The sequence below is a fragment of the Oncorhynchus masou genome, chromosome 5 (assembly GCF_036934945.1).
Source record: "Oncorhynchus masou masou isolate Uvic2021 chromosome 5, UVic_Omas_1.1, whole genome shotgun sequence".
Lineage (NCBI taxonomy): Eukaryota > Metazoa > Chordata > Actinopteri > Salmoniformes > Salmonidae > Oncorhynchus > Oncorhynchus masou.
The window spans coordinates 63,204,789-63,228,488 of NC_088216.1; the positions used below are offsets into that span (position 1 = coordinate 63,204,789).

The window sequence follows — 23,700 nt, forward strand, 5'->3', positions numbered from 1 at the left end:
TTAGAATTGTGTAACTACAGTTGAAGTCGGAAGTTTACATACAGTTAGGTTGGTGTCATTAAAACTTTAAAACACTCCACAAATTTCTTGTAAACAAACTATAGTTTTGGCAAGTCGGTTAGGACATCTACGTTGTGCATGACAAGTAATTTCTCCAACAATTGTTTACAGGCAGATTATTTCACTGTATCACCATTCCAGTGACCAGAAGTTGACATACACTAAGTTGACTGTGCCTTTAAACAGCTTGGAATATTCCAGAAAATGTCATGGCTTTAGAAGCTTCTCATACGCCAATTGACATAATTTGAGTCAATTGGAGGTGTACCTGTGGATGTATTTCAATGCTTACCTTCAAACTCAGTGCCTCTTTGCTTGACATCATGGGGAAATCAAAAGAAATCAGCTAAGACCTCAGAAAAAAATGTGTAGACCTCCATAAGTCTGGTTCATCCTTGGGAGCAATTTCCAAACGCCTGAAGGTACCACGTTCATCTGAACAAACAATAGTATGCACGTATGAAGACCACGCAGCCATCATATCGCTCAGGAAGAAGACACGTTCTGTCTCCTAGAGATGAACATACTTTGGTGCGAAAAGTGCAAATAAATCCCAGAACAACAGCAAAGGACCTTGTACCTGTTTCCTCCAGCATCTTCACGAGTCCTATATCAACATAAGCTGAAAGGCCGCTCAACAAGGAAGAAGCCACTGCTCCAAAACTGCCATATATTAGTCAGACTACGGTTTGCAACTGCACATGGGGGACAAAGATCGTACTTTTTGGAGAAATGTCCTCTGGTCTGATGAAACAAAAATGGAACTGTTTGGCCATAATGACCACCGTTATGTTTGGAGGAAAAAGGGGGATGCCTGCAAGCCGAAGAACACCATCCCAACCGTGAAGCAAGTGGGTAGCAGCATAATGTGGTACAAAATAAATACATTTATGTGGATATATTGAAGCAACATCTCAAGACATCAGTCAGGCAACAAAGTCAGGGTATTGGAGTGGCCATCACAAAGCCCTGACCTCAATCATATAGAAAATTTGTGGGCAGAACTGAAAGTGTGTGCGAGCAAGGAGGCCTACAACCCTGACTCAGTTACCAGCTCTGGGGGCCGAAATTCACCCAATTTATTGTGGGAAGCTTGTGGAAGACTACTCTAAACATTTTACCCAAGTTACACTCAATTAGTATTTGGTAACATTGTTTATGTAAACTTCTGACCCACTGGGAATGTGATGAAAGAAATAAAAGCTGAAATAAATCATTCTCTCTGCTATTATTCTGACATTTCACATTCTTAAAATAAAGTGGTAATCCTAACTGACCTAGGACAGGGAATTTTTTATTTTTACTTGGATTAAATGTCATGAATTGTGAAAAACTGAGTTTAAATGTATTTGGCTAAGGTGTATGTAAACTTTTGACTTCAACTGTTTGTGTGTGTGGTGTGTTCAGAGTGCTCAGGAGTCAGAGGAGATCCAGGATGAACTGAAGGAGAAGGTGGACAGGCTGAAGGCTGAGTTGGTGGTCTTTAAGAGTCTCATGAGCGATGTAAGTTTAACATACACACCTTCCCTTCACACTCCACTGCAGCACTGTCACAGACTGACAGATACCACAGTCATATTCCTGTTCAAATGATGCCAATTATATTCTCAACAATACAACAGCATTGGTTGTATTGACAGTAGTATTGTTCATTATAGGTGATGATAGATGTTGTCAGTCATACTGTAGAGGTCCTTAGGGCTTCATTCATCATACTGAACACTCTCCGAGACTGGGCTCCAGGACAGGCTAGCAGATTCACATCCCTCCTTTTTTGGATTTTTACCCCGCAGTCCAAACATATTCTGCCGCAATAGCAAGAGGGCCTTTCAGACAGGTATTCATTGAATGCTCCGATAACAAGTGTTCATAAACACACAGTAGATAAGCAGGACCGTACACTATATCTGCGCAGCACCTTATGGAGCTTGCCTCTAGTGTAACGGCTGTAATATGTTGCAGCTGGCCAAGCCTTCGCTTTTGTTTGGTCAGGAATGAATAAACAAAATTAGCAAGGAGTTGTTTGGATTTCCGTTGAAACCATTCCAGCTTGGCTCCCTCTCTTATTTACTTCTGTGTTTAACTGGCCATGTCAGTTAGTGGCATTGTGGGTAATAGCAGCTGCCTCCTCATGACACATATCTGTAGTCAGAGAAGGATATATGCAGTACATATGAGGTAACACACAGTGTGACCTGATAGACCTCCAGGGTAGTGAATAAACACTGTGATTTGGGACGTGTCCTTTGAATAGGTGTACTTTGTCGTTGCTCACTATTAAGGGCGGTCGACGTCTGAGTTCCCAATATGTCAGAAGGGATCTGGATATGAAAGTAAGAGATACCTCTATTCCTGCCTCCCCACTTCCCTTCACCCTAGAATCAAAATACTAGCTTTTCCCTTACTACACTACTGTGAAACAGTGTTGTGAGTATTGTAGACGGTAAAGTATAGAATTGTTTGGTCATAACTAGCATTTTAGAGTAATTGCAAGTTATTGAGTGACAAAAAGAAGCATGAGATGTAGCAGTGATCAAATTCACCTTGGAGTGTAGGATGTTTCCTTTGGACCTTCACAGAGATGTTGCATGATGTGTTATTGACCCAGACTGACTGGATGTGGGTTTCTGCTGGGTCTGCAATCTTAACCACAGTGTATTCAGTTGACTTTAATACTGCTGCAAATGGTCAGTCACACAGATATGAACTCAGCATGTGACTTATGTTATTCATATCAGTCTGATGGCTTTGAAATGCCTTTAGACATTTGTTGAGTACAGTAAGTGGAGGTTTTGGGTGGATGATTCAATGTTTCACAGCCAACAACCGACACCTCTCCTTCCTCTCCAGCAAATGTCTGACCTGGACTCTAAGATCCAAGAGAAAGCCATGCGGGTGGACATGGACATCTGCCGGCGCATCGACATCACCGCCAAACTGTGTGACGTGGCTCAGCAGCGCAACTCAGAGGACATGTCCAAGATGTTCAATGTCAGCCCGGCCAGGTCACTCCCAGAGAGGGTGTGTATCTATCTGTACGTTAGGCCTCAGTCTGCAATAGCTAACAGTGTACTGCTGCTACACTCTCTTCTACATAGGCAGACACACACAGCCACAAACACAATTCTCACTGACCCTTCCACCATACCAAATACACACACAGTCGCTGCTCAGTGGTGAACTGAAGCTTTGACTTTCCATTGTGCCGACATTGCTGGCCAAAGCCAAAATATGAATCCAGACAGAATCAGACCAGAGGCTTTTTAGGTGGTGTATGGTACTGCCTAAATTATTCATATCAGAATAGACAAATTGCCCAAAATTCTGTCCTGCATTGATGCGCTGAGTGAGTAACCTGGTTGGGGGTGTGTGTGTTCCAGGGCGCCACGGCGTGCTGCAGGAAGGAGCGCAGGCCTGTGTCTGATGAGGACAGCTCTGAGATGGATGCAGACCCCAGCACCAGTACCTCAGAGGAGGAGGAGGTCCCTCTTAACATCACTGATGAAATGAAACGAATGCTCAACCAACTGTGAGTCAGCCTTCACACGCACACTCATTACAGCCATCCAGAAAGACGAGCTGGTTTCGTTATGACCCCCTCCACACGTGCGCACACACATCACAGGAGGCTGCTGAGTGGAGAACGGCTCATAGTAATGGCCGGAACGGAGCATATGGAATGGCATCAAACACCTGGAAGCCATGTGTTTGACGTATGATACCATTCGACTGATTCCGCTCCAGTCATTACCATGAGCCCGTTCTCCCCAGTTAAGGTGCCACCAACCTCCTGTGACACACACACCCCAGTGGTGCATTGTATTTATATAATGTTGTCCTTTACTCCCATCTAGTGTTAATGCAGAGTGCGGCATTCATTTTGTTTTCAGTAGGGCCACCAAAAGCTCGATGAGAACATTACATTACAGAATGTCTTCATTGTGTAAATGTATGCCTAAAATGTAGTTTTGAATAATAGTGTCAATAATAAAAGTATAATTTGTGTTCCACTAAAACTTCTGTCACTGTCTCAAGTCTTTCTCAAACACTGTATGTATTCTGTTTTCCTGCATGTCTTCTCTATGGATCTTTCCTTCTGTGTTTGGACCTCTTGTAAATGTGTTGCCTGTTGTTTCTCCTCCATTCTTCCCTCTCTTTTCCTTCCTGTCTCTGTGCCACACAGACATTGTTCAGATGATAATTGTGTTGCCAGGAGGGAGACGTTTGACATTGATGACGACTGTGACAGCCTGACGTGGGAAGAGAATGACGAGACCCTGTTGCTATGGGAGGACTTCACCAACTATAACATACAACCCAGTGCCATCAACGCATCAAACTGCACAGCCACCAGCGCAGCCAACAGCAACATAGAGGAGCCTGTGAGTCGGATTAGACACCACACAGCAAATGTCAAGGATACTTATGTACAGGAAAAATATAAAACAGTTAAATTACCACTACCTACTGATATACTAATGGTCAAGGGTACAGGAGGGCATTGAGGAGTCGGTTACCTACCATACTTCCCATCCATTCATATTCGGCAAACACAAATGTTTAGAGTAAAATAACGTTTTTTCATTTTGACTTGAAGGTCAAATTCTGCCCATTGTTATGCTCCAGTTGAGAAATGAAATGCAATATCCAAACAGTGAATGAGAGTGTTTCAGCTAATCCTCTTTGCTTCTTCCCAGGTCTCTCAGGATGGAAGCCTGGGCAGCCTCATAGATGAGACAGAATCACTATTCAAGACCAGAGAGCAGGAGTACCAGGAGACCATTGGCGCGATTGAGGTGAACAGGCTGTGTGTGTCTGAGAGTGAGAATGTGACAGAAATAGAGGAGAATGAAATCCCCTGAGATGTATCTGCCTGTTAGAGATCTATTGTATCTAACAGAAACACCTGTCAAGTAACAGGACATAGGAGGACAACGACTGCCTTTTGATTTGTTGGTTGTTTTGTCCCTCTTGCTGTTTGGTTTTGATTTGTGACTCCGGTGACCATTCATCTGGCCAGAGTGACTCAGTCCCTGGCAGGGCTGGCACCTGTCCCAGCTCAATGTCACTGATGTCTCTCTCTCTCTCCTCCCTACCCTCTCTCTTCTGTCCTCCTTACTCTTTCCCCTTCTATTTCTCTGGCTTCCTTTCTCCTCATCTCCTCTCTCTATCACCTCTCTCCCCTCACTCAGATGGAGCTAGCCACAGCGAAGAGTGACATGAACAGACACCTGCATGAGTACATGGAGATGTGTAGCATGAAGCGTGGTCTGGATGTGCAGATGGAGACGTGCAGGAGGATGATCAAAGGGGGCAGGAACTCTCCCTCTGTCAGCTCGGTGGCCAGCAGCGACTCAGGGAATACTGACGAGATCCAGGAAGAACTATTGGACAAGGACGGAGAGGCTGAGGTGCCAATCAGCTGATGTCTGTCCTGCCTGGCACCGCCCCTCACTCCTCCACTCACTGACGTATAGCTGCTCACAGAGCTCCACCCTGCTTGGGGGTTGGCTTGTTTGGCACTGTTGCCTGGGGGTCCTGATGGTCCTAAGGGTCTGTCCCACTCTCCCAACTGGTGCTTATTGTCTCTTTCTCATAGGGATGGGGGGGACGGTGTTCCTTTGCTTCACAAGTATTATAAGGCAGAGGTGGCACATACAATACAGTGTCAGCTGTGCTCTCTTCCTCAGTGCTGCCTTGCTGGTTTCTTCAACCTAATCAGAGCTCCACAAGAACATCCAGCAAAACAGTCAACCTTATCAAACCAGTCGTACTGGCTCACTATTAGCATATTCGAAACAGTTGCACCGTCACCATCGTCAATCTGTTGGACTGAGGTGGACAGTCCATTTGGTCAACAGGGAACAACATACACAACAGTATTCACCAGTGAGAATATATGCCTGAGTTCTTTTAATAATCACAAATCAAGAGCAATCACACAATTTTCTACGTGCATGTGCCCCATGGATGCAGATGGATCATTCACATACAGTACATGCACATGTACAATTGGGTATTGAAATGTTCTCACCAGAGTCAATACAAACAAAACAGCCTGACTGGACTCTCCATGGTTACCAGTGTTTACTGGGGAACGGAGCACAACCCTTTGCTGCATAATGCATTGTTCAAGCTCTATGCAATTTAGCTAGCCTTATTTCAGGATGACCTTCCCTACCCTTCTTTTCCCTTATGATTAGCCTTTTTAAGCTGGGCAGGTGTTTTCTAGTTGTCATTCAGAGTGCTCATGTGTGTTCTCCGAAGTAAAAGGTGCAGAATTGTCTCAAAAAAGGGAAATGTTGGAACAGTGACCCCTCGTTGTCTTTGTCAAAGTCATACCCCTTCCCTCCCTACCCACGTTAATTTAATGTCTGTAAACATGGAAAAGATGATCGAAAATAATATGGAACAAGGCGCCAGCAAATATGCTGTTTTTGATTTGTATTGCCTTTTGCTGATCACTATCATGCTAAGCTTCAGCCAAATTTTGTAATTTCCCCTAAAATGTATATGTTATGATTGTTAGAACTAAGTTCTTGATTGTCCCTTGGGCTACTCTTTGGTAAGTCCAAAGGGCTGTTGAGAGTTATTGGTCATCTGTTTGTCCTCTCAGAGAGAGGTTATGGAAGATATATTACACAAAACAATCACGGAAACTGGCAACACCATGTACATTGGTTGCTAATACAATTCCTAACTTATACACTGTACAATGCCATATTTAGGTTATATTTTTGCCAATCTGGGCGACTAACCTCAAATGGCATCTCACAAAAACTCCCCTCCCTTCTGTCCAGCCTATCATATTCCGTTGTCCCATTGTCATGTTCCCTGGATTGGGCTTAGAATAGTTTGTACATACATAAGAGACACAGGAGGTTGGTGGCACCTTAATTGGGGAGAACTGGCTCATTGTAATGACTGGAGCGGAATAGGTGGAATGGGAAAATTCATCAAACACATGATTTCCAGGTGTTTGATGCCATTCAATGAGCCATTCTCCCCTCAGCAGCCTCCTGTGATAAGAGGGCTGTTGGCATGTGATCGTATACCCTAGATGCCTTTCTGTTCATAATGCGCTATACGTAATTAATTTTGTTGTATTACATTCAGTCTAATGATTTTCATTGAACTAATCAATTAACAAAATTGATGAACGCACAAGGATTGGGAGGTTTTCTGCAAGTTATTTTTCAATTGGTTTATGAAATGTTGTTAGTTTGCAGAATCAAGGACAAAAGTGCTATTTGTACGATGAGGGTTTTAACAATTACATTTGTCATTGCATTGTCTCTGTGGGGAAGAGGGGCTATTGCATTTGGTTGTTTCTCTGAATTGTTTTACATTTGAACTAGAGGCACATCATAGTTGCAGTACAATAGTGTTGCAATTCTCGAAATCAATTTCTGTAGCTTTAAATGGGCCTATAGTCCATGAAATTGCATTATACAGATTGAATTGTGAGTGTTGAGGCAGAAATGAAATATTCTCTGTATCATATTCTGTTAACATATGTATCATATTCCGTTAACATCATGGATGGTCAAAATGGTCAGGACACTTAACTATTTCATCTGACACAAAAAGGCTGGCCCAATCAGTCTAGTGTATATTATTTCCTAAGCCATAGTAAAATATTCAGACACATAACATTCAGGGTGAGGCCTTATTCCCAGCTAACCATCAAAATACATTGTATAAGAATTAAAACCAGCATGACTTAAGCCATGTTTTTGCTCGTTCTTTGTTGCACCTTACAGTGTAGGCTGGTAACCATTAGGCCTATGCCCTTATTTCTCATGATGTCTCAGGATGTCATTTCTACAAAGAGAACAAATCAGATAACATACGCCACATACACACAAGTATGTGGACACCCCTTCCAATAAGTAGATTCAGCTATTTCATGCACACCTGTTGCTGACAGGTGTATACAATGTAGCACACAGCCATTCAATCTCCATAGACAAAGATTGGCAGTAGAATGGCCTTACTGAAGAGCTCAGTGAATTTCAACATGGCACCGTCATAGGGTGGCACCTTTCCAACAAGTCACTTCGTCAAATTTCTTCCCTGCTAGTGCTGCACCGGTCAACTTTAAGGGCTGTTATTGTGAAGTGGAAATGTCTAGGAGCAACAACGGCTCAGTCGCAAAGCGGTAGGCCACACAAGCTCACAGATCGGGACTGCGTGTAAAAATTGTCCATCCTTGGTTGCAACACTTACTACCAAGTTCCAAACTGCCTCTGGAAGCAATGTCAGCACAATAACTGTTTGTCGGGAGCTTCATGAAATGGGTTTCGATAGCCGAGCAGCCGCATGGAAGCCTAAGATCACCATGCGCAATGCCAAGCGTCGGGGAGAGTGGTTTAAGCTTGCCGCCATTGGACTCTGGAGCAGTGGAAACGTGTTCTCTGGAGTGATGAATCACGCTTCACTGTCTGGCAGTCCGACCAACAAATCTGAGTTTTGCGGATGCCAGGAGAGTGCTACCTACCCCAATGCATAGTGCCAACTGTAAAGTTTGGTGGAGGAGGAATAATGGTCTGGTGTTGTTTTTAATGGTTCGGGATAGGCCCCTTAGTTCCAGTGAAGAGAAATCTTAACACTATAGCATAGTGTTCTAGATGATTCTGTGCTTACAACTTTGTGGCAACAATTTGAGGAAGGCCCTTTCCTGTTTCAGCATGACAATACCCCCGTGCACAAAGCGAGGACCTTACAGAAATTGTTTGTCGAGATTGGTGGAGAAGAACTTGACCGGCATGCACAGAGCCCTGACCTCAATCCCATCGAACAACTTTGGGATGCACTGGAAGGTTGACTGCGAGCCAGGCCTGATTGCCCAACATCAGTGTCCGGCCACACTAATGCCCTTCTGGCTGAATGGAAGCTAGTGGAAAGCCTTCCCAGAAGTGGAGGCTGTTATAGCAGCAAAGGGGGGACCAACTCCATATTAATGCCCATGATTTTTGGAATGAGATGTTCAACGAGCAGGTGTCCACATACTTTTAGTCATGTAGGGTATTTCCCATTGAACAGATTGTAGACGTGTTGATTATGGCAGCCACCCGCACCTCTCTGATTCAGACGGGTTGCGTTAAATGCGGAAGGCAGATTTCAGTTGTACAACTGACTAGGTAACTCCCTTTCTTTTGATAAATGTGTGGTCAATATCCAGGGGCAGTCTTCTGAGTACAGTCCAACCTAACTATCAGAACTGGTGCAAAAAAATCTAGCGCCGTGAGCTAGAACACATCTGATGTGTACCTGACACATTGTTCTCTGTCCAGCAAGCAAACACAAATTGTACATGTTTAATTGAACTAGTATGTAGCCTACCCTTACAGGACTATGATCATCTAGAAAGTCTGGCTCATTGAGCCTATATGGGAACCTGCAGTGGTTGGGTTTAAATGTTTCATGGGTGTTTTATATGAGTGGGTTTTATTAATGTAGTGCAAGGGTCTAAAGTGTTACATTAGCCATTGCTGATATGTATTTTATATTGCTTTGTCACCATAACATACAGAGCTTGCCTGTAGTGGGTGGTTATAGAGTATTGTAGAGATAGCAGTAGGTCAGAATCCCCAGTCAAAGTAGCCATTGAGGAAAGTACTGTCTTTACTATGACCATTTGATGACCAGTGTATTTTTTTTAGACACATCACATTATGATGATGCTATTTCAAGCCTGCTGTTTCCAACTCACATTTCTGTCCCTGCATCTTATTTCAATGCATACCTCTGCATTGTAAAGTACAATGTTATTTTTATGTCATCTATCAGTAAAACTTTGCATTCATGGGGATTTGGGATATACTGTTGTTAAAAAAAAGAAAAGAATGTACACTTATTGGTGTTGGGGGGGGAAATGAAATAAAATGGTGGATTGCCTTTAGCTTGAGTCTTTGTTCTCCTTTGGAGATGTAGCCTATCATGTTTAATTATACATATTACAATGTTTGATGTGCATGTAATTGCACCCACGTCATGCACCCATGCCGGCATTCATTTTTTAGATGCATGCCAGCAGAGCCACTACACAACACTAAACAATACATTAATTGCACTATAATGGTGACAAATGGTGCAAACAAGCGGTTAGGGCCTACATAAAGCTGTTTCAACAGCACCATGGAGTGAATCCTTCAAACTGCTACATTTGGCTAATCAGCAGATCCTTGTCTGGCAGCAAAACAGTTCATTCAGCATCATTTACTGCCTTTTTTAAAAACATAGCTGATATGGCTGACCTGCTTAAACAAATGTGGTTTCAAATGACAATTGAGATGCACAAACTATGGCATAAGGGAAGGATGAGTGGATAAATGATGAGTGGATAATCTGTAATTTTGATTAAGACAATGAGAGAGCTAAAACTTTAAATGTAGAGTGACAGAATTCAGAACATAGGCTGTTTTTCCAGTATTTTCTCTGTATACCAAGTCAGAACTATAGGATGAATAAAGGGGGCATATAAGCAGTAAATGAAATCTCATACAATATTCAATTATGATTTCTCTAAAACAGGCTAGTATACGCTACATGTGCACCACCAAGTCAGAACAGTAGCCTAAGTTATGAGGGGGAAAGGGACCAAATTATTAGGGTGAGGCACATGGGCTACTAACACCTTACTACACAACATACACTTAGTATTTCTTTCTTAGCTACAGTATACAGTTGAAGTCGGAAGTTTACATACACTTAGGTTGGAGTCATTAAAACTCATTTTTCAACCACTCCACAAATGTCTTGTTAACAAACTATAGCTTTGGCAAGTCGGTTAGGACATATACCGACTTACAGACAGATTATTTCACTTATAATTAACTGTATCACAATTCCAGTGGGTCAGAAGTTCACACACACTAAGTTGACTGTGCTTTTAAACAGCTTGGAAAATTCCAGAAAATTATGGCTTTAGAAGATTCTGATAGGCTAACCTCAATTGGAGGTGGATGTATTTCAAGGCCTACCTTCAAACTCAGTGACTCTTTGCTTGACATCATGGGAAAATCAAAAGAAATCAGACCTCAGACCTCAGGAAAAAAAATGGTAGACCACATGTCTGTTTCATCCTTGGGAGCAATTTCCAAATGCCTGAAGGTACCACTTTCATCTGTACAAACAATAGTACTCAACTATAAACACCATGGGACCACGCAGCCATCATACCGCTCAGGAAGGAGACGCGTTCTGTCTCCTAGAGATGAACGTACTCCGGTGTGAAAAGTGCAAATCAATCCCAGAACAACAGCAAAGGACATTGTGAAGATGCTGGAGGAACGGGTACAAAAGTATCTATATCCACTGTAACAACGAGTCCTATATCGACATAAGCTGAAAGGCCCCACAGCAAGGAAGAAGCCACTGCTCCAAAACCGCCATAAAAAAGCCAGACTACGGTTTGCAACTGCACATGGGGACAAAGATTGTACTTTTTGGAGAAATGTCCTCTGGTCTGATGAAACAAAAACAGAACTGTTTGGCCATAATGACTGTTGTTATGTTTGGAGGAAAAAGGGGGAGGCTTGCAAGCAGAAGAACACCATCCCAACCGTGAAGCACAGGGGTGGTTGCATCATGTTGTGGGGGTGCTTTGCTGCAAGAGGGACTGGTGCACTTCACAAAATAGATGTCATCATGAGGAAAGAAATGTATGTGGATATATTGAAGCAACATCTCAAGACATCAGGAAGTTAAAGCTTGGTCGCAAATGGGTCTTCCAAATGGACAATGACCCCAAGCATACTTCCGAAGTTGTGGCAAAATGGCTTAAGGAAAACAATCAAGGTATTGGAGTGACCATTACAAAGCCCTGACCTCAATCCCATAGAAAATTATTCACCCAATTTATTGTGGGAAGCTTGTGGAAGGCTACCCAAAACGTTTGACCCAAGTTAAACTATTTTAAAAGCAATGCTATCAAATACTAATTGAGTGTATGTCAAATTCTGCTGAAATAAATCACTCTCTTCTGACATTTCACATTCTTAAAATAAAGTGGTCCTAACTGACCTAAAACAGGGATTTTTTACTAGGATTAAATGTAAAAAACTGAGTTTTTAAATGTATTTGGCTAAAGTGTATGTAAACTTCTGAATTCAACTGTATTATGTGTCTAGTTAAGCCCATTTGTACTCCTGAACATATTTAGGTATGCCATAACAGTGGTTGAATAATTATTGACTCAAGATTTTTTGAAAATGTATTTGGCTAAGGTGTATAAACTTTCCGACTTCAACTGTACATACCTCCCTGGCATTTTACATAATTAATGCAGCAGCATATAATACATTTTTGGACTCGTTGTTCTGTGCTCACTTGAACAGGAAGGTGGTACAGCGGTCCTTCTTGTGGGCACATTCTCTGAATTTATAGTGCTTTCAAAACAACAGGGAACCCGGAAAAAACAAGATTGAAACATGTCGGTGATCTTCAGGTCGGAGCTCTAGAAAGAGGCACGAGCTCCCGAGTTGGATGACCGTTCAAAACGTATTTTTCCAATCCGAGTTCCCACTTGTCTTTAACTCACTGAAGTCTGAGATTTCCAAATTGTTTTGAACACAGCAGAAATTATGCTGGATTGATAGCATGGCGAATGTATTCAATCTTTTCTGGCCCATGGTGTTGCCTGTGAATGTTTATCCATTTAAACTAGGAAAAGAGACCCTTATACCCTGACTTGAAGCACACACCCTCCACCGAATAGCAGGGGAAGCAAAATATGGATTGCTTTGCAACACTTGCATTTTTTTTTTTTTTAGCTAAACTGGTAGGGGAACAGTAGACAACACATCCTCTGACAGTTCCTACATTTGTCACAATTAAAATCATTCAGGTTAAGTGGGAAAATCCGTAATTGTGCAAAAGACGAAGGACATAACCTTCCAAGATAAACGATATACACTACACATTTGATCAGTCAGAAATAGAATTTCTCGATTCAGACATGACAGCGCTACTCTGATTGGCTAGGGATGTCTTCTCCTTAGCGCTAAATGGCTATTCACAGACTCGCCCCTCCTTGCCTCCAGTTAGTTTCATTCTGGAAATTAAAGGTGTGTTTACAATACTTCTTTCTTTGAAATATGAACAAGTACGATTTAAAAACAGCTTCACAGTCTAAATCTTAAGAGTAAATTATGTAATTCATTCTTCTGATGCAACACTATCACATACTGCGACAATTTAGACGCAATGACGGTAATAACGATGGTGGGCTCCCTATCGTATATTGGTACGGCCTGAATCCTCTAAACTCGCGATACACGTAACCAGTAGGCTACATTCTCAAGATATCAGACAGTTTCGATGTATCTTATCAGTTCTTGATACATTATATCGCTGGCAGTAGTGTGTTATTATTAGATTGCCCTTTCTCTCTACATATTTTCCATTGAAACATGCTGCGTGTGAGATCGGCATTGTGTCATTCTTGGAGGGGGTATGTAATTTCACATGAACATACACGATACCAATTTACCTTAGCTTTGACTTTTCGTAGCCTAATGTCATTTGCATTATTTCGGTAGTTGATAGTCGATTTCTGACTTATGATTGTTGCTTAACCAGAACGTTTTTTTCCACACTGTATAATTGGCCAATTAGGACAATTACAAATAAACTTCAAATTAAAGGCAATAATGCTGAGTGTGTTATGTAATGATTTAAGAAATGTTTTCCTTGCCAGCCACCAGACCCTTTCAACGCGAGCTAAATGAGTTTAAATAAGTTCTTCATGATTTTGTTTCTTCTGGCTAACATTCCAAGGCGCGAGCGTGAAGGTAACAGTTCACGGAAGTGCACATTCATTCAACAAGCAGCATTGTGACATGAATTGAGATTTAAAAAAAATGGTTAGTTAAAAGCCTGAAGTGGGACTGGTGTTCTGCAAGAAATGGACTCAGGACACCTAGATATGGACAAGCCAGCTGCATGAATTTCTACTCATGTTTGTTTATGCAGTAACCCCAATTAAAAAATTATAGGACTCTTGAGTCTCTTTAGAGGTCTATGGTGGTGAAGATCAATAAACATTTATAAAGGTTGTCTTTTGTACACCAGATCACCCATTTTAAATATTTGAATACCAGCCCCTGTCTCCCCGGTTTGAAACTCTGACCTTCACTGACTGTTTAGTTTGGCGGTGTTGTAACTTTTCCACAAATAACTTTTAAATAGACACTTCACCCTGACTCACAGAGAGGAGTGTAATAAGAGAAAAAGCCTTATTGCAATTGTTTGCTTGCTGCTATAGGGAGTCTCGGCCAGAATAACTGATGTGAAATTACCTCTAGTAAATGACTTATTCCAGCTGACACAAGACGACAGCTTGCCAACATGTAGCAGTGAAGAGGCAGGATGGAATCAGCATGGAGACCACCTGTATACTCATTAGACTGAGTTCAACATTGTACCATGACCACAATCTACATGCCCAGTAAAGCCTTATTCAGGTCCAAAGCATTATGCCTGGTTTATACAATGTGAGGATTTGGACTTGCCTCAAAATAACCTTGAATGGCATTCATTCCTCTCCATCAACATGTTAAAACAACGCTGTATAAAGGGAGAATGAATGGCCAGTAGGCTGCCTCAGGTATAGGGCTATAACACATTGATGAACACATTTTTCAGGATGAGACACATTCCATCCAAAAATCTGATACTATGTGGAAATATCTACTGCATGCATATGTCTGTCTTCACTTGGTGTGCATTGGTCCTAGCATGTGTGTCTGCTTGTGTGCAGTTTCAGGACCTTCCCCTGTGCAGCTGTTGAGGTGAAGAATGAGCCCATCCTGGGATTCAACGAGGGCAGTCCAGAGAGGGCCGAGCTGCAGAAGGTACACACACAACATACATGCACACACTCTCAAGCAACATCCACCTGCACCATTCAGTATATGCCCTTCGTAACCTACAACAAGGTCATCTCTGTAAAAGGTGAGACACAATAATGGTGTGTGTGTGTGTGTGATAGGCCCTGGATGACCTGAAGGGGAAGACCGAGGAGATTCCCTGTGTGGTTGGAGATGAACATGTGTGGACCAAAGACATCAGATACCAGCTATCAGTGAGTAGAGTCAAAAGCATGTCCCTAATCTGAGCAAACTATTGCTCCATGCTGCCTGCAAATATGGGAGCCTGGAGACTGAAGCGCTCACTTTTCACTCACTGCTGCTCAGATACACAGCATACTGTCTAATCCAAACCGAAGCATTCAAGGCCTGTCAAGTTAAACTGTAAATGACTGTAATACCGTTGGGTTATCAGCTGTGTGTTTTCTTCTGTTTCTGATAAGATTCATTGGCTATCACAAACTAACATGCTACTTTGCTGGAGGCCTGCCTGTTATTTCTACCGTTTGATAAAGACCAGTACCACACTCTTTTTACATTTTATTTCCTGAAGGTATTATAACCAATTGTAATTATTTTATTTTCAAAGCCCTTCAACCACTCACACAAACTGGCCAAGTTTTGCTATGCTGACAAGGTAAACTAAGAGTACAATTCTTCTGTTTTTATGTGTCAGACATTTTCCAAGATTTACATGACATGACTGGATGGTGTTACCTCGGTATGATTGATACAGGACCTGCTCAACAAAGCTATCTTAGCCTCTGTGGCGGCGAGGAGAGAATGGGACCTGAAACCCATCCAGGACCGAGCCCAGGTCCTCTTTAAGGCTGCTGACATCATCAGTGGACCTAAGAGAGCTGAGATTCTGGCCAAGACCATGATAGGCCAGGTACAGTGAACTATTTAGCCTACATGGGGTTTTCATAGTCTTACTTTATATTTGTGGTATTGTTGAATATCACCAAGGGGATCTCCTCTGTTTGAATTGAGTGATATTCATCCCCTCTGCATTCTATTTCATATTTTTTTCCTTTTTTTTCTAGGGCAAAACAGTGGTGCAGGCAGAGATTGATGCGGCTGCAGAGCTAATAGACTTCTTCCGTTTCAATGCGAAGCACGCTGTTGAACTGGAGAGCCAGCAGCCCCTGGACAGTGATGGTAGCACCAACACCATGCTCTACCGTGGGCTGGAGGTGAGCACTCACTGGTCCTAGCATTATCTGTTCAATTTAATAATAGTCAGTCACAGACGACAACCTGTATACTTGGGGATATGTTAGGATTGATTTCTGGAACTCTTATATTCCAGGACTTTTTATGTCAACACTTTTATTTCCCCTTTGACTATAGGGTTTTGTAGCTGCTGTCGCCCCATTTAACTTCACTGCAATTGGTGGAAACCTAGCAGGTACACCTGCTCTCATGGTAAGTCCCCTGCTACTAACAACAATCCAAACATTTCCTTATAGTTGTAATTTACTTCACATTAAGTTCCTCATGTGTCTTGTTGGTTATAGTCTGAATTGAACTGGACTTACTTTGTTTGCCCTGGCTCTGTGTTTGTCAGGGTAATGTAGTTCTGTGGAAGCCTAGCGACACAGCCATGTCAGCTAGCTACGCCGTATACAATGTTCTGCGGGAGTCAGGGTTACCCCCCAACATCATCCAGTTTGTGCCAGCCGACGGACCAGTGTTTGGAGACACCATCACTTCCTCTGAACATCTGGCTGGCATCAACTTTACCGGCAGTGTCCCGTATGTGTCCGTCTGTATACGTTTATGTATATTAACCTGAAACTGTCTGCCACTTTTCATTTAGACCAGTTTCACATAATGTGTGATAACCCCTGTATTTTCTTAACAACCCATTCATCTTTTTCAGTACCTTCAAGCGCCTGTGGAAACAAGTGGCCCAGAACCTGGATATCTACAAGAACTTCCCTCGGGTGGGAGGAGGTGGGTTGGAGCAACACCGCCACACACTAGCTGTACAGCCCGTACACCGCCAGGCGCTAGCTGTACACCGCCAGGCGCTAGCTGTACACCGCCAGGCGCTAGCTGTACACCGCCAGGCGCTAGCTGTACACCGCCAGGCACTAGCTGTACACCACCAGGCGCTAGCTGTACAGCCCATACACCGCAACACACTAGCTGTTTAATTAGCTGTACATTGAACATTACATGGGAATATCATCTTTATTCTTATGCCTATGTTGAGGTGTGAATGTTAAAACACTTCAACAAAATTGGGATCGTTAAATGTTCTTTGTTCTTAGTCTATTCATTGATGATAGGCCCTGCTTTACTTAATTTCAGAGACATTGCAAGCCTTGATATTGCGATACAACATTCCATTTTGAGATACAGCTTTTGATTGCCAATAGTTAGGCCAAGTGCACGATTCTGACTCCGTTTGCCTGGTAGTCGAGCTGCCTATACTGTGCCTGTCCTCTTTCTCTTCATCTCTTGCTAGCTCGCTATGAAAGATGCAAGTGTTTGTGTTCTCAGAACTACGGCAACTAATCACTCTCCTCCGTTCCAAAAATTCTGAACCTTAGGAGGCGAAGGTCGAGTCATGTGTTGTCCGACACATCACCTGCCAAGCCGCACTTAACACCAGCTCGCTTAACCCAGAAGCCAGCTGCACCAATATGTCGGAGGAAACACTGTTCAACTGACAACCAAAGTCAACCTGCAGGTGCCCGGCCTGCCACAAGGAGTCACTAGAGCGCGATGAGCGAAGTAAAGCCCCCGGCCAATAGTGCGCCGCCCTATGGGACTCCCGATCATGGTCGTTTGTGACACAAACTAGGATCGAACACCAGGCTATAGTGACGCCGCAACACTGCGATGCAGTGCCTTAGACCACTGCGATGCAGTACCTTAGACCTCTGCGCCACTCGGGAAGGCCTATAATTATGGTTTTATTAGCTGTTTAAATTGTCCATTTGTCACATCCCTAACCTATATCACTCTTTACACATTGCTTCACTGACGTTCTCATCTGTCATGTCTTTCAGAATGCGGCGGTAAGAACTTCCACTTTGTGCATAAGTCTGCGGATGTGCAGAGTGTGGTGACTGGGACCATCCGCTCTGCGTTTGAGTACGGAGGGCAGAAGTGCTCAGCCTGCTCCAGGATGTATGTACCAGACTCCCTGTGGCCCCAGATCAAACAGGGGCTCCTGGACATCCACAAGCAGCTCAAAGTTGGAGACGTGAGTGGGCAACTGACCTTAGCTCTGAGGACTGTCAGATTCATCAGTGACTGGCACTAGGGTTATTTTGGTGAGAATAGATACAGCTAGTTGAGTTGTTCTGCTGTAACAGTTCTTTAAAACCGTTGAAGTTTGTACTGTAAGTGTTCATTCGATGTCAGGTTGTTGTTAAGTGTCTTTCTGTCTCCCCTGTCTAGCCTGTGGAGGACTGGAGTACATTCTTCTCTGCTGTGATTGATGACAAGGTACAGTACTGTGACATTTTCACCACACTGGATGCTTGATTAGAACCAGCTTTATTACTTCTGAACAAGATTAATGTTTATATTTTCAAAATGATTTCTTCTTCTTTTAGTCCTTTGCTCGTATTAAGAAGTGGTTGGACCATGCCAAGTCATCCCCTAAGTTGAACATAATTGCTGGGGGCCACTGTGATGACAAGAAAGGTTACTTTGTGGAGCCGACCATCATTGAGAGCACAGACCCACAGGAAGCCATCATGGCCGAGGTAAGACTTGATATTGTAGATCACTTCTTTCCCCATCACTGTTAGCCTATGGAACTTCATAATGTGACTCTGTTATGGACCCGATTAGACAACCTACTGTGATACTATACTTGTTGTGTCTAGGGGCCCTACACTTGCCTAATTGTTCTGTAACCTGACTAGGCAGGTGCATTACTGTGAAAGTATGAATGTGCGGCCCGGGTTGGGTGTGGTTGTGCCTGGGAACAGAGTGTTTGCTTACTGGGGATCTGGGTGGACAGTTCCAGCGTGACTGGTCGGGCCAGCACAAGGGGGTCGTTGATGTAAGGTTGGTGATTTAAAAACTCCAAAAGGGCATGTCAAACGGAAAATCCAAAAGCTCTGTTGGTCGGTAGATAGCCCTCATTTAGCTGATTAGCTTGGTAATCCCCCCCACCTGTGCACACACCACAGACTTCTTATGCATACCGGAGCTTCGTTGAATGGCCCAGAGTGCCACTTTCCCCAAGGGGTGGGATGTGTAACTGTGGCCTGACTGTGTGCTGACTAACTGGCCTTCCACACATACCTAATACATAACATTTGTGGCAAATGGCCATCACAAAGCCTTGACCTCAATCCTATAGAAAATGTGTGGGCAGAACTGAAAAAGCGAGTGCGAGCAAGGAGGCATACATACCTGACTCAGTTACCAGCTCTGGGGGCCGAAATTCACCCAACTTATTGTAGGAAGCTTGTGGAAGGCTACTCAAAACATTTTTACCCAGGTTAAACAATTAAAAGGCAATGTTACCAAATACTAATTGAGTGTATGTAAACTTCTGACCCACTGGAAATATGATGAAAGAATTAAAAGCTGAAATAAATCATTCTCTCTACTGAGTTTTTAAATGTATTTGGCTAAAGTGTAATGTAAACTTCTGAATTCAGCTGTATTATGTGACTAGTTAAACACATTTTTACTCCTGAACATAGTTAGGTATGCCATAAGAGGTTGAATAATTATTGACTCAAGAAATTTCTGCTTTTCGTTTTTAATTAAGGTAATTAATAATTAAGGTAGGTCAATTAATATAGGAATGTATAACTAACTTTCTTATAACTCTGTTCTTGATGAACGTCCTGTAGGAAATCTTTGGCCCAGTTCTGTCTGTCTATGTTTACCCTGAGAACAACTACAAGGAGGTTCTAAACCTTATAGACAACACATCACCATACGCCCTGACAGGAGCGGTCTTCGCTCTTGACAAGTAAGTTAGAACACTCCATTTGTTTTTTTATGTTGTGGCATAATTTTACTGTGAAAGGGTTGCTTGCTCCATAAAGACTGAACATAATATAGTTATCCCTATAACTTTTCAGATAATTTATTATGGACGCCAACCATGCCTACTATGATCTGCTCATTGTTAATAGATTTGACTTTACACAGAAATTGACACTTGTCAAGAAAACGTTGTAATCCTTTAATCATATTTGTTCCAGGAATGTTGTAGATGAGGCAGCTAAGGCCTTGAGGAACGCTGCAGGAAATTACTACGTGAATGACAAATCCACCGGCTCGATTGTCGCCCAGCAGCCATTTGGTGGCGCCAGAGCTTCAGGTAAAATGACCCACACCACTCCAAAGCTTTGATATTCATTTGACTGTCAACAGTTCTATGAAGCAGGACTTTTCATGACTCCTGATGAGCTCTATGTGTCTGACATAATGCCTTCTGCCGACATCATTTTTATTAATATGAAATAGGATGAATATAAGCACTTATAACAGCTATAACGTGAACATTCTTGTCTGCATAGGTACCAATGACAAGCCTGGTGGTCCTCACTACGTCCTGCGATGGACATCCCCACAGGTGGTCAAGGCCACCCACGTCCCGCTCAGAGAATGGAAGTACCCATACATGGGTTAAAAAGACAGTACTGTACCCCCTCCCCAACCATTTGACCCTCATCCAATCCTAGATTTGTAGAGGAATCTGTCAGCTTTTTCTCCTATCCCTCTCTCCAGCCAAGACTGACAATGAAATTAAGAGGGGAAACCCTCTCCTTACTCGTCCAAGTTTTAGTCCTTTTTAGCCCTTACAAGCCTGCACTGAAGCTAGACACAAGTACAAATGTAATTATTAGCTCAGGGTTTCCCCAACCTGGTCCTCGGGACCCCAAGGGCTGCACGTTTTTGTCCTAGCACTACACCGTTGATTCAAATAATCAACTAATCAAGCTTTGATTATTTGAAATCAACTGTGGATTGTTAGGGCAAAAACCAAAACATGCACCCCTTGAGGTCCCGAGGACCGAGTTGGGGAAATGCTCTATTAGCTGTTCTAAATTAAAAGGGGGAGCAAAGGCGCCCCTCTCTGGAACTTCATGAGATCAGCAGGAGCTGAGCCAGATCAGACGGCCTGCTAGCTGTCCAGAAGAATGGCACTATGAAACGTCCCATGGATCCACAGACGGGACCAGTTAAAAGTTTGGACACACCTACTCATTCAAGGGTTTTTATTCGTTTTTGAAACTATTTTCTACATTGTAGAATAATAAGTGAAGACTTCAACACTATGAAATAACACACATGGAATCATGTAGTAAGCAAAAAAGTGTTTAACAAAGTAAAATATATTTTAAGTCATTCAAAATAGCCACCCTTTGGCTTGATGACCGCTTTACACACTCTTGGCATTCTCTCAACCAGCTTCACGAGGAATGATTTTTCAACAGTCTTGAAGGAGTTCAAACATGTGTTGAGCACTTGTTGGCTGCTCTTCCTTCACTCTGCGGTCCAACTCATCCCAAACTATCTCAATTGGGTTGAGGTTGGGTGATTGTGGTGCCTAGTCATCTGATGCAGCACCATCACTCTCCTTCTTGGTCAAATAGCCCTTACACAGCCCGGATGTGTGTTTTGGATCATTGTCCTGTTAAAAAACAAATGATAGTTCTACTAATCGCAAACCAGATAGCATGGCGTATCACTGCAGAATGCTGTGGTAGCCATGCTGATTAAGTGTGCCTTGAATTCTAAATAAATCACTGAGCAAAGCACTATCACACCACCTCCATGCTTCACGGTGGGAACCACACGTAAGAAGATCATCCGTTCACCTACTCTGCGTCTCACAAAGACAAGGTGGGTAGAAACAAAAATCTCAAATTTGGACTCATCAGTCCAGAGGACAGATATCCACCGTTCTAATGTCCATTGCTTGGGTTTCTTGGCCCAAGCAAGTCTCTTCTTCGTATTGGTGTCCCTTAGTAGTGGTTTCTTAGCAGCAATTCGGCCATGAAGGCTTGATGTTGAAATATGCCTGTTACTTGAATTCTGTGAAACATTTATTTGGGCTGCAATTTCTGAGGCTGTTAACTCTAATGAACTTATCCTCTGCAGCAGAAGTAACTCTGGGTCTTCCTTTCCTGTGGCAGTCCTCATGAGAGCTCATTTCATCATATCGCTTGATGGTTATCGTGACTGTACTTGAAACTTTGAAAGTTATTGAAATTTTCCAGATTGACTGACCTTGAAGTAATAATGGACTGTTGTTTCTCTTTGCTTATTTGAGCTGTTCTTGCCATAATATGGACTTAGCCCTATTTGGTACAAGACCATCTTCTGTGTACCACCCCTACCTTGTCACAACACAACTGATTGGCTCAAATGCATTAAGAAGGAAAGAAATTCCACAAATGAACTTTTAACGCACACCTGTTAATTGGAATGCATTCCAGATGAAAAATATATTTTGATTTGTTTTACACTTTTGGTTTCTACATGATTCCATATGTGCTATTTCATAGTTATGATGTCTTCTGTTATTCTACGATGTAGAAAAGTGATGATAAAGAAAAAGCCTTGAATGAGTACGTGTGTCTAAACTTTTGACTGGTACTGTAGTTAAACTGTTTGGTCTACCATAGATTCTACAGAGATTTACTATTAGTTCTAATTAATCAGTCTTCTGTTTTTAATTAAATGACTGCTGTTTCTGACAATCTCAGTTTTGACTGGTCCTGAGGCTGTTAAGTTTTCCACAAGTCCTGCTGTATTTCTATTATACAAAACTCACTATATATTACAAGTATTAACTGACCATCTGCCATGACAAAAACAATAACCCAACGTTTCGATAATATTTCATGACCGCTACGGTACAAGTATCAAAACCCAATGTTTAGCATTTTAGGTTTTCTGTTCCCTATGATTGTAAAAAAAGAGGATGGCTTTTACTACCATCCATTGTTGGTGCTAAAAAAGTCCTTACTAACCATCCTTCTTAACCTATATTCAGTAAACATGGTTGTGTGTATCGAAACTGCAATAATGTGGTTTTCCTCACTGTGTTTTGGTTTGCTGTGTTATCACACTGTAATACTCAACCCCCTGACTGTCTGATAGGAAGGTGATGCACTTGTTACACTTGAGCTATGGCTTGGCCTACAGTATCTGGCTATGAGGGTGCCATTGCCTTTTTACTGAAACCCTGCTTTGCCATCTAATCAGGTTTATTTCAGCAACAGCACACTAACTGTTGTTTTCAAATTTTACTGAGTGTTTGTCCATTAAAAAAAAATGCTTCAACTGCATATGATTGCTCAGTCGAAATCTCAATTTCATGTCATCTTGCTTTTAAAACAAAAGTTGAGGAGGATATATTTTCATAAATGTGTTTTCTGTTAAATGTTAATATAAATTATTTGTCTAATGTGCCTGTATTGGCAATATTAGGGATTTACCTTAATTGAATTAGCATTATTATACATTTTCATAATTTCAGAAATTATATTAAACTTGTTTTTAATGTCTTTTTGTTTCTGAATGTGGCTTGCTTGACCATTTCTTGTTGTTAATGAGACTGACACATTTTTAAGTTGGTGTTCCTTCAGTTTCTTTAACCAATTTGAGGAGTTGAAATGAATGTGACCAGTGGGAAATAGGCGCACTGTTCCACACTGAGGTGTCAAAGTACAAATCAGAGATTTTTACTGCCTGTTGTTGGAGTGTGTCCCAGCATACTACCTTGTCACACTCTCTGTGGTGTCTTTAGTGTCACACTCCTGTC

The 23,700-nt window shown here is 42.3% G+C and overlaps 2 protein-coding genes across 3 annotated transcripts in view; both read left to right on the plus strand.

Moving 5' to 3' along the window:
- The window catches only part of iffo2b (intermediate filament family orphan 2b), a 43,701-nt gene extending 33,741 nt beyond the window's left edge, over window positions 1–9,960 (plus strand). The window contains exons 3-8 of one of the 2 annotated variants that reach the window (XM_064966400.1): window positions 1,468–1,563; window positions 2,911–3,081; window positions 3,441–3,589; window positions 4,244–4,442; window positions 4,758–4,856; window positions 5,253–9,960. In XM_064966400.1, coding sequence (XP_064822472.1) covers window positions 1,468–1,563; window positions 2,911–3,081; window positions 3,441–3,589; window positions 4,244–4,442; window positions 4,758–4,856; window positions 5,253–5,486 — 948 coding nt within the window. In that variant the 3' untranslated portion in view covers window positions 5,487–9,960. The remainder of the gene's footprint in view (window positions 1–1,467; window positions 1,564–2,910; window positions 3,082–3,440; window positions 3,590–4,243; window positions 4,443–4,757; window positions 4,857–5,252) is intronic. The other variant, XM_064966401.1, reaches the window with a different exon arrangement.
- Window positions 9,961–13,339: 3,379 nt separating this feature from the next.
- On the plus strand, window positions 13,340–23,443 carry aldh4a1 (aldehyde dehydrogenase 4 family, member A1). The gene is made up of 15 exons (XM_064966402.1): window positions 13,340–13,516; window positions 14,825–14,918; window positions 15,056–15,148; window positions 15,523–15,570; window positions 15,670–15,825; window positions 15,980–16,129; window positions 16,287–16,361; window positions 16,504–16,691; window positions 16,819–16,892; window positions 17,957–18,153; window positions 18,351–18,398; window positions 18,509–18,661; window positions 19,769–19,890; window positions 20,126–20,244; window positions 20,444–23,443. Exons 1-15 carry the CDS (start codon window positions 13,476–13,478, stop codon window positions 20,554–20,556), a joined length of 1,671 nt encoding a protein of 556 aa, XP_064822474.1. The 5' UTR covers window positions 13,340–13,475; the 3' UTR covers window positions 20,557–23,443.
- The last annotated feature ends 257 nt before the right edge of the window (window positions 23,444–23,700 follow it).

What these genes read in the sequence shown, in the direction of transcription:
- aldh4a1 (XM_064966402.1), top strand. Translation starts at nt 13,476, where the DNA reads ATGCTGCGTGTGAGATCGGCATTGTGTCATTCTTGGAGGGG. An exon ending in ACATCAGATACCAGCTATCA is followed by an intron (nt 15,149 to 15,522) that starts GTGAGTAGAGTC and finishes TTATTTTCAAAG; the next exon opens with CCCTTCAACCACTCACACAA. An exon ending in CAGGTACACCTGCTCTCATG is followed by an intron (nt 16,362 to 16,503) that starts GTAAGTCCCCTG and finishes TGTGTTTGTCAG; the next exon opens with GGTAATGTAGTTCTGTGGAA.